The sequence below is a fragment of the Dendrobium catenatum genome, unplaced genomic scaffold (assembly GCF_001605985.2).
Source record: "Dendrobium catenatum unplaced genomic scaffold, ASM160598v2 fragScaff_scaffold_1546, whole genome shotgun sequence".
In the NCBI taxonomy this organism is placed as follows: Eukaryota; Viridiplantae; Streptophyta; class Magnoliopsida; order Asparagales; family Orchidaceae; genus Dendrobium; species Dendrobium catenatum.
Window position 1 is genome coordinate 368,041 of NW_021320008.1, and position 10,021 is coordinate 378,061.

At 34.8% G+C, this 10,021-nt stretch overlaps 1 protein-coding gene across 2 annotated transcripts; it reads right to left on the reverse strand.

The window, feature by feature from the left end:
* Window positions 1-340: 340 nt before the first annotated feature.
* Window positions 341-4,843, reverse strand: LOC110106353 (flavanone 3-dioxygenase 2). 2 transcript variants are annotated; one of them, XM_028700506.1, is made up of 4 exons: window positions 4,603-4,843; window positions 4,242-4,489; window positions 1,910-2,234; window positions 341-1,039 (listed from the first exon to the last, which is right to left on the reverse strand). In XM_028700506.1, the coding sequence occupies exons 1-4, from the start codon at window positions 4,762-4,764 to the stop codon at window positions 797-799; spliced, it is 978 nt and encodes a 325-aa protein (XP_028556339.1). In that variant the 5' UTR covers window positions 4,765-4,843; the 3' UTR covers window positions 341-796. The 2 variants fall into 2 exon arrangements, with proteins under 2 accessions (XP_028556339.1, XP_020691893.1); XM_020836234.2 differs by having other exon boundaries at window positions 4,567-4,840.
* Between the last annotated feature and the right edge of the window lie 5,178 nt (window positions 4,844-10,021).

Here is a 10,021-nt window from a genome sequence, read left to right on the forward strand (position 1 = left end):
CCCAAAATTAAAATTGTTGCATGTTTAAGCATTGATTCATCCTTAATAGAGAGTTCTCTTCTCCGTGTTTTGAAGGGTAATTAATTATGAGGGCTTGTGCTCATAGAAAGTGGAACCTCTGAATTAAAAAAATCCTGATGCCAATCATCAGGGAAAATTTGGTTAATTTAAAATCCAATCTACCTCAAGAAAAAAGGAAATCTTAAGCTTGCGAAAGCAGGATTCGTGCAATAGCGTCATCTTTTCCTGAGCAAACAACCCGGTCTACAGCCATTTAGACCAATTCGAGTTCAGTTGAGCTTCAATACAAGGCAAATTTATTGAAAAATATTTTAAGAAATTTGAGATCAAATATCTCTTTAGATCAAATGGATGCCTTGGCAATTTTATTGGCTAATACAATAGTGATCTAAGAAAAATGACGACCTGTGCAATCTCTTCCTCGCAGAAGAATACATGAATTATTACAAAACAGCGGTGAATAAGACCAATTGACTGCATCAGTTCATCAAATGGGTTGCGATTAAGAAGCAGCTTAAGTTATACTAAGGTTTAGTTTGGGGCGGCTTCTTTATTGCTTTCGAAAACAGCTTTTTATACTAAAATGTTGTTTTAGAAAGCAACAAGAAAGCTGTCCCAAACAAAACCTAAATGAAAAAGAAGATGAATACAAGTAAGGCTTTGTTTAGGACGACTTTCTTACTGCTTCTTAAATCAGCTTTCTATTACCAAAATTTTAATTTTTGTACTAGAAAGCTATTTTAAAAGGTAATCAGAAAGTCATTCCAAACGAAGCCTAAATTCTAAAAAGCTCCAAGCAGTGTTCCTGATCCAAATTCCTTGCCCAAAACTGTTTGTAATACTCATCATAGGTATAGCTCCTGTAGATCGCCGGCGAGTCCTCGGCTGTGAGCTGCTTGGCTGGTGCAATCACTGAACTGTTACATGGGCAGAGGAAGGAAGCCACTGACAATCTCTCCTTCTCTGAATTCACCACTGCTCTATGGAAAACGCTTCTGTACTTACCATTGCTCAGGGCCTGAAATATGCAACACAATCCCTAATTTACTATATAAAATAATAAAAGGCTTATTAAGAATTTGATGAAATTTGTTTGCCATTATCAAATTTGAATTTGCGATGAACTAAATCAATATATTGAGGTTTGTTTGGTTGAAAGATTTAGCTATGGCTTAGACAAAATCTTATCAGACAGTTTTTTGAACCATATAATAGGAGAAGCAGGATTGAAAATATTTGCATTTCTCTTTATTGTGCCTCTTCTTCTCCTCCATTACAATTCTTAATCTTGAAAATATTCATCTAATTATTAGAATTTACTCAGATTTTGCATCTATCAAGTCAAATAGTTTTCAGGATTTAACATCTCTAACATTTAGGGACTGTTTGGTGAAATATAGGATTTCATTTAAGTAGGATTTCGTAAATCCTCCAAATCCGGATTTACGAAATCCTGAGGGGGTTAAATCCTGAAAACTGTTTGGTAACCTTCATGATAAATCCAATGTGACTGTTTGGCTATTCCATTTAGGATTTAAGGAGGTTGAAAGATTTGGGCGGAGTTTCTTGCTTCCCGCGCCAATAGAGCCATAGGATTTCAAAAATCCTCCGAACGAGAGGATTTCTGAAATCCGGGATTTACGACGAAAAGGCGGAATTTTCTGTCTACGGAGGCTTTGATTTTCCGTGAGATTTGGTTTTGCATTTTAGGTCGTTTGATTCAAATCCGCCTCAAATCCGTCCTAAATCCGCATACCAAACAGCTCCTTACCAAATCTAAATTTACAAAATTTACTAGAACAAACATTAATTAAATCATACTTTTAGCTCTTAACATCTCCATATAGTTGGAATACGTCTAATAATGACAAATTTGAAGCTGGATTACCTGCAATTGATCGCCTAAGTTGATGACAAAGGCATTGGGATGGGGACCGACGGCGATCCACTTGCCGGCTCTGAGGACTTGCAGGCCAGCAACTTGTGGGTCTTGGAGCAAGATGGTGAGGGCGTTGGGATCAGTATGGGAAGGGAGACCATAAGTGAGCTCTGGTTCAGGGCAAGGAGGGTAATAGTTTATAGCCATGTGTTGCTCTTGTTCGCCAAGAACTTCCTTAATATAGTCCTGCTCCAGGCCAAGGCTCAGAGAGATAAAGCCGAGGAGGAAGAAACCAAGTCTGCGCACTTCCGTGCAGTATTTGCTCACCACTTCCCTGAAAGAAAGTTTTGAAAATTGGAGTTCCTCTGTTTAAAGGATAAAACTTCTATTAAGATATCTAGATGCAATTACTATCAGGATATGGTAATTTATTTTGAAACAGAAAATAACATCAGTGAATAATTTCTTTTGACAGAAAATTTAATTATTTTTTTAACTTTTATGTATTTATCTATCATTTTCTAATACAACTTTTATAAGAAATTCTTCTTATAAATGTTTTCCCTACTTAGACTCCGTTTGGGACATTTTTTTTATTGCTTCATAAATCATCTTTCTAACAAAAAAATTAACTTTTTTTAACTAAAAAACATCTTTAAAAGCAATAAGAAACGAAACCTTAGTTGGATCTACAACTTTTTACCTTTCAAAGATTAATATCCCCATAGACAATCTAAACTTCCTTTATGGTTCATAGCATGGTTCAAAATTTGGGACTCCGATTTTTCTTCTCTCAGTAGAATATCGTCATTCTATTAGTTTTAGACTTTGATTCTTCTAATACATAAATTGTAATTTTTTTACTAAAAAGATGCTTTAAGTCTTTAAGAAGCAGTAAAAAACTGTCTCAAATGAAACATTAGTATTGTCTAACATAATATATGACATACAAATACCTACTTAAAAAGCCCAAGCTTATTCATAATATTTCATCAATCAAAATTATCAAGTAAACTTTGTGACATATCCCTAGTGAATTATATATTAGAGATGATGCCTACATACTGAAAATGGCGATTATCTTTTAATATAAATCAAAACAACCGGTTGAGCAAGTTGTTACGTGGCTGATTGGTGATTAAACAATACTCTGAAAAGGTTCTTAAAATCATAAACGCCCACTAATGTCAATAATAATAAAACAATAGATGATCTTGATTCTTTAAGATGTCGGAGCAGTAAAAGCTGACTTTACTCGGTTTGCTATTCAATTAAATGCTCGGCTGATGACCGCTGTGAATATTTTTATAAGCATGTGACTCCACATGCTTGCTCTCAGCTTTTTCTAAAGTCTATATAGCTTCAGTACTCATTACTTGATTTCATTTGTTTCCTTTCAATTTTGATCTATTGGTTAGAAGCTTAGACTATCAACTAAGAGGTCTTGAATTTGAATCTTGAACGCAAGAAATAAAATGAGTAAAACATGTAAAGACACTATGTGCAGGAGCAGAAAAACAACAAAGAAGAGCTCGTGGTTTTCTTGGAGGAATAATTGTCCTTTGGGCCTAACAGAACAGTGAAGACAATAGCTATGGTTGGTACAATATAGTGATGCAGAGGTAGTTGCAACGAAGGATCAACAGTACTTAAAGGAACTGAAAATTTGCTATCCCTATGCCTATGGGCTCCCAAAAACCAGATGGCAAGACACTTGGCTAAACTTGAATGAAAGTTGCAAGGGACTGTTTTATATTTTTTAAAAAAGTTTAATTGAAAGTCTTTAGCTTTTCAGTGTTTCATTGCCCTATTCATTTTTATAAGAATTAGTTGCTAAGTTAGTTCTGTAGGGAATTAAAGACTTGATTTGCGTATCAAAGTTTCTGTCCTTTGTAACCTTTTCATTTTCCTTGGATATTATAAACCTTCCAAGCTTTTGTGTCCATTGGAACCCTGAATTCTATTGAAATGGTTTTAAAAAGTGGAACAAAATGATTTGTGCTCCCCTTGAATCAAGTTCTTGGTCCCCCAACTCCACCGGCTTGGAGTTTTTCGGTGATTCATTACTTCAGGAAGTTTCCTACAGTACTGTCGTCCATATGTAAACAAATGGTGAGCTTCTCGAGTTTTTATTATTATTATTATTGTATAAAATTTGTCATTATGTGAGCTCATCAAAACAATAAATCTGCCCATCTAATTGGAGGAATCCGATTCCAAATTTTGCTCCATATACTAATCAATTTATATCAACAAAATATTGAACCATTCACAATCTGCCAACAATTTGAGTCCGGCGATTAAACTAGACGAATTAGAACAAGCAGCTGAGAATCAGAACCTGAAGGCCGAAGGCTTGGAAGGCCAGACCGATAAGTACTCCTCAAGGGGGTAACAGTGAAGCCGGAGATAATCCCTCCAGTTATGCACCGTCTCCTTCTTCACATTGAAGCTCGTCGACAACCGAACCTTCTTAGCCGGATCGTCGGAATAGAGTCTCAACTTCTCCTCCGCCGGAAGGTGGAAGAATTCGTTCCCAATGGCTCGCATCTGCTGAATCAATTCGGATGAAATACCATGGTTCACTACCTGATCAATTAGAAGAAACCATCAGTGTCAATCAATTATAGAGGCAGGGAATGGAGATTTTAGGAGGGAGGGAGAACCTGGAAGAAACCATAAGATTGGCACGCTTGACCTACTTGGGCAACGATTAGGGATTTATCAGGGGATCCGAGATCAACGATGGGGATGTTTCCGTCGATCTCGACGGCGGCGAAGTTCGGTCGCTGGGACGCCGGCCGGATGTAGGACTCCGGTACGGATTCGAGAGGCTGGCCGACGGAGAGGAGGAGATCCGCCATGGATTGTAGACGGGACTGAGGATGAAAGTGAGAGCGGGAGATTGGAAGCTGTCGATTTGATCAGGGCTATATAAAACGAATAGAAAGCTTTGGAGCTTTGGCGCCTTCCATTAAGGGCAGTCTGATCACCGAAAGACTTCTGGACTTAGTCGTTTTTGCTGACGGCAGCTACGTGATGTCAGTTGTTAAAGGTCACGCTTACATTTTTTCCCCTAAATGTGTCTTTGTGAGGAAAAATTATTTTGTGGACCCCGTCCCGAAATCAATCAGAACATGTCATGTCATTTTTTTTTTGTTTCGTACTGAGGCCTAGTACGGGTGTGTATCGAGTGATGTAGCGCGTTCTGATTGATCTACGAACCGTCCAGTATTCGTTTTTTGTGCGGATCCTGGACTGCTCAACGGCGCCAGGAAATCAATCATGACGTGTCATGTCATTTTTTTGTTCAGTACTGGTGCTCAATATGGATGTGTATTGAGTGATGTGGCACGTTCTGATTGGTCTCCGAACCGTCTAGTATTCGTTGATCATGCACCAGCCATGGACGAGAGCTGCTATGGAATGAGTACTACTAGTTGAATAGTTGTTGGGTATCTCCAGATAGGCACATCTTATGATTACTGGTTTATTGAGTACAAATATCAAGTATTGTATGTTGAGGACTATTAAAGGGAGTAATTAGAGGACTTTGTCATTAATGACCCTCTTTGCATAATGACAAAGTAAACAAAAATAATATTTAATTATATATATAATTCATATTAAAAAGTAAACAAAATAATATTTAAAAAAAATCCACTTTTTATTTCATCCTAAAATATTTTGAGGGCTCAATCTATAATTGATGCACTCTCTTTTTTACTTATTTTTTATTTTATTTAAAATATAAAATATTTACAATTTTTTCCTCTAATATTATTTGATATAATATTTTAGATAATTAAAATATGATAGAGGAGACAAAGTAATGCAAAAAAATATAATTTTTCATTTCATTTTCCCCCTCAATTTTCTCCTTCTATAATTGACACAAGTGATGACTAGAGACAGCACCTATTGAGTAAAATATTTAGTTATATTTCTCAACTAGTAAATAGAAATAGGCCTGGAAAATATGTGAAGGAAAGAGACAGTTTGTCCATTAAGATAAATTATTACTTGCAGTCACTGGACAGTTCAAAGACGAATCAGGATGAGCCACAACACCGGTACACAGCAAATGGATGATGTGACGCCATCCCTGATTCGCCTTCGAATCAGGTTCGTGACCGCACGTAATAATCTCATCCATGAGGCACTATCACTATTTTTCTTTTCTTTTTTAATTATGCGCACCCAAAATAAAAATGAATAATAGTGTTTCACCAAAGAGTCAAAGACCAAGTCCATTGAGGTTATGTGTTGCTAAAATAATAATAATAATAATAAATTAGAGCCGTAAGAAAATGAAATATATGTAATCATTTTTATCTTTTTTTTAGAACTATTAATATATTTTATTGAATAATAATAATAAGAAGAAGAATAATAATAAGATAAACTGTTAATTGAATACTTTTAATTTGAAAATTTTGTTTTTCTTATGGATTGTATATATGAAATGAAGAATAAACCAATGGTACTGTTTAAATAAATATATATTTAAATATTTATTTAAATCAGATCAATTGCCATTGAGTATTTATTTTACCAATGGGAAAAAAATATTGAACAAATTTGAATTTTTTTTACAGCTACTTCATATGAGCACTATTTTCAAACAAAAATTTGAAACAAAATAGTATAATTCATTCAAAACAATGAGAGCTAATAAAGCCTCTAAAGTAGCATTTTAGAGCATATCCAACCGAACGTCAAACGAGCCTATGGCACCGTTCGATCGCTCCAGCCGAATCCCAAATCTTCCGCCATTTACTTGCGGGTGAACAGTGCGACGCAATATTGACGTTGCACTGTTCACCCACGCTATTTTGCTCTCTCAATCAGAAAAACACGCGAAAGGGAGAAGGATCGTTACCTTCGAAAATGACGTTCGATTGAGCAGCACCACGGACATTTTGGAGTTTTGTAGTATTTTGCTGTGAAAATTGGAGTTTTCCGTTGGAGATGCCCTTAAGTGAGTTGGGTTCGAATGACATCTAACTCGGATTACCGTCTCTCGAGCTAGGGTTTTTCTCTCTTATTTGAATTAATAAAATCATTCATTATGCTAATTTTATTAATTTTTAATAATATATTATTTCCTCTCCTCTCCATATTCATTGTCAGACCAGATTTTTAAAAACTTGATATTTTGAGTTTTCCAAATTTAGTCGAAAATTTTCCAATTCCTATAAATCGACAGTGACCAGATGAAGCAGACAGACGGAAGACTTACAGGTCAACCCTCACGTCGGTTCGTACTGTGAAAGAAAAAAATGGGGTGAGAATATCGGATACCAATTTTTTTATGCGGAATTTTAAAATTTTGAATTTACTTTATGTTGATTATGAAATAAAAAATATTTTATTATTTATATTTTATATTCATTTTAAAATAATTTTAAATATTTTTAAAAGATATTTTTATCAAAATTTGGGAAACCTATGATATGGCGACCAAAAATTGCCTGTTATATATATATTATAAAACTATAAAAGATAAGTTAAAGATAGTTATATATAGATAAAATATTAAAGTGATATATATTGGAAATAGTAATTTTGAAATATATTTAAGTTGTTTAAATATGTAAAAAAAAAATTAATATTGCATTCTTAGAAAATGAAACTAAGAGATTATTATATAGTCATATTAAAAAAATAGTTTTATGATAAAATATTTAAAAACTAAAAAATACAAAAAAAAGAATTTTCTAATATTGATTTTAAACAATCGAGAAAAATTAGTAATGCTGATTAGGGTTTGTTTAGAAAAGCTTTTTCCATTGCTATGCTTTTCATATCATAGTCATAATTTCTTTTGTCTATTATTTTCTTACTATTTTTTAAAAAAATTTATGATGGTCTCATAACAATGAATTTTCCGCTATCAAGCATTAATTATCATTATACCATATACTTCTACTACTAATCACAAAGATTAGCAAATATCTAGGCACAAATATGTCGGCCATAATTGTAAATAAAATTGCAATTAATATATGTAATATTTCTTTTCACTAAAGAGTAAAATAGTGCATCACATCCAAAATAGGCTATTAAAGCTTTATTTGTGATGACAACTTTCTTAATGCTTCTTAAACAGTTTTCTAGAAAGCTGCTTAAGAAGCAGTAAAGAAGCCGTCACAAATAAAGCGTTAACTCTTTCCTTATATGCTTCACTGCTTCTTAAAGCAGCTTTTTAGTATAAAAAATTAATTTTTTTGTACCAAAAACTGGCTTTAAGAAACAATAATAAAAAAAAAGCATCCCTAATGAGGCCTAACTCTGCCTTATATACCGACCAGAAGTCGAAATCAACTCTGAATCATGGCCATAACCTGCATTTCCATAGCCATGACTTGGTCTTCCAAATTGACAAGCATTGCTCACCTGCATAAGCAAGATGAACTTCTTCTTCTCGCATTGAGAAAATTAACATGAGGAAAAAAATTTTATTATTGAAAAAGATAGATAACAACCTCACTCACGCGCGTTTAGGTTCTTAATAATTTAAATGTATCAAAATTTTAAATTTAATTTCCAAAAAAAAAAATCTAATCAGACATGTGCAATTCATGATTTATTTCTTCATTAGTGAGGTTAGATTTGAAAAAAAAAAATAAAAAAATTGAAGTTGAATTAGTCAAATTTATATCAAATATATAAAAAAAAAATTAGCTAAATATTTAATTTATTTTTATTAGAATGTTCTGAGATGTCATTGATTTACTTGGTAATATAAATTTACTGGATATAGTGTACGGTATATCGTTTAACTATCGTACATGCTTATATGGTGGGTGTGAGACATATACCCCCAAAATGCTTAGAATTTTATAAATTAATAGATACTAAGGTTGGATTATGTTTACATGAATATGTTGACCATAGTGTGAGTTAGAGTAAACGAGTTGAGAGTGCCAAGTCAAGTAGTGGTTATCGAGTTCGAGCCGCTTGTAAATGAGTCGAGCCGCTTGCGAGCCTCCGAAGGTCAGAGCCGCCTTCTGCGAACGAGCGAGCTTCCGTGGTCATCCGCCTTCCGAGTACGCTCCAACAACTACTAGCGTGTGATCCGCTTGTTCTGCGAATTCACAAGAAATTTCAAAAGCCGAGGCGAAATTTTTAATAGTGCAAGCAATTATTTAAATTTAATTAATAATTAATTTTTTTAAAAAATATTAATAATGATTCGAGCCGGCTCGTGGGCTCACGAGCCAAGCCTCATCAAGCTAGAACTCGAGCTCGGGCTGTGCTCGATAATCTCAGCTGCGACTATTAACGAGTCGAGCTCAAGTCGGTTCGTGAGCCGGCTCGACTCACTTACACACCTAGCCTAGTGTGAGTTAGTAACCTCTACTTTTTTTTAATAAATCCCACACAGGGACCTACGCGTTCCATAAAATAATAAAATTAAGGTCGTTAAAGAACCAAAAGCTCTCTTAAATATAATTTTTGAAGTGAAACCTATGAGCTAATGTTCTACCTAATTCAACACAGTGAAAAAGAAAATAAAAGGATAACACCGAAAGGGAATCAAGTAACCAAATCAGAATAGAGAAGCACACATCAACAAAGATCCACAACAACCACTGAAAAAAACCTACACAACCATAGAAAAACAGATACATGCAAAAAATAAGAGAAATTGAGAACCATCCTAGGCATACCAACACATTCTTGAGGAAAATCACTGAAACGAAGCCATGATAGCCACACAACCTAGCTTCAGCGCAACAAAAACCAGCCCACAGAAAACTCACACAACCACCAAAAAACAAAATGAAAAGCCAACAAACAAAGCCACACCACCCTCACACCCAGCCGAAACAACACAACCAACCACCAACAACCCACAAAATAAATCCAAAGAGAGTTCCACCATCAACAAAGACGAGACAACATTATTTTTTAGGTTTGCGCCTACAACGCTTACCACAGGGAGAAAGCATTACCAACAACACGACTTACATTCAACCCATACAACTGATCATGAAACGAATCAACCTGCTCATCCTCCATGTCATCCTCAGCAGCCCCGCGAAGGCCAATAATGGAACCCATCACAATCAGATTGCTCCAAACAAGTATATCCCGACTAGAAACCAATGAGCA

Coding starts and splice junctions, on each gene's coding strand:
- LOC110106353 (XM_020836234.2), bottom strand. CDS start 4,764: ATGGCGGATCTCCTCCTCTCCGTCGGCCAGCCTCTCGAATCCGTACCG. Junction 4,490..4,566: donor AATCTTATGGTTTCTTCCAG/GTTCTCCCTCCC, acceptor CTAATTGATCAG/GTAGTGAACCATGGTATTTC. Junction 2,235..4,241: donor TCCAAGCCTTCGGCCTTCAG/GTTCTGATTCTC, acceptor ACTTTCTTTCAG/GGAAGTGGTGAGCAAATACT.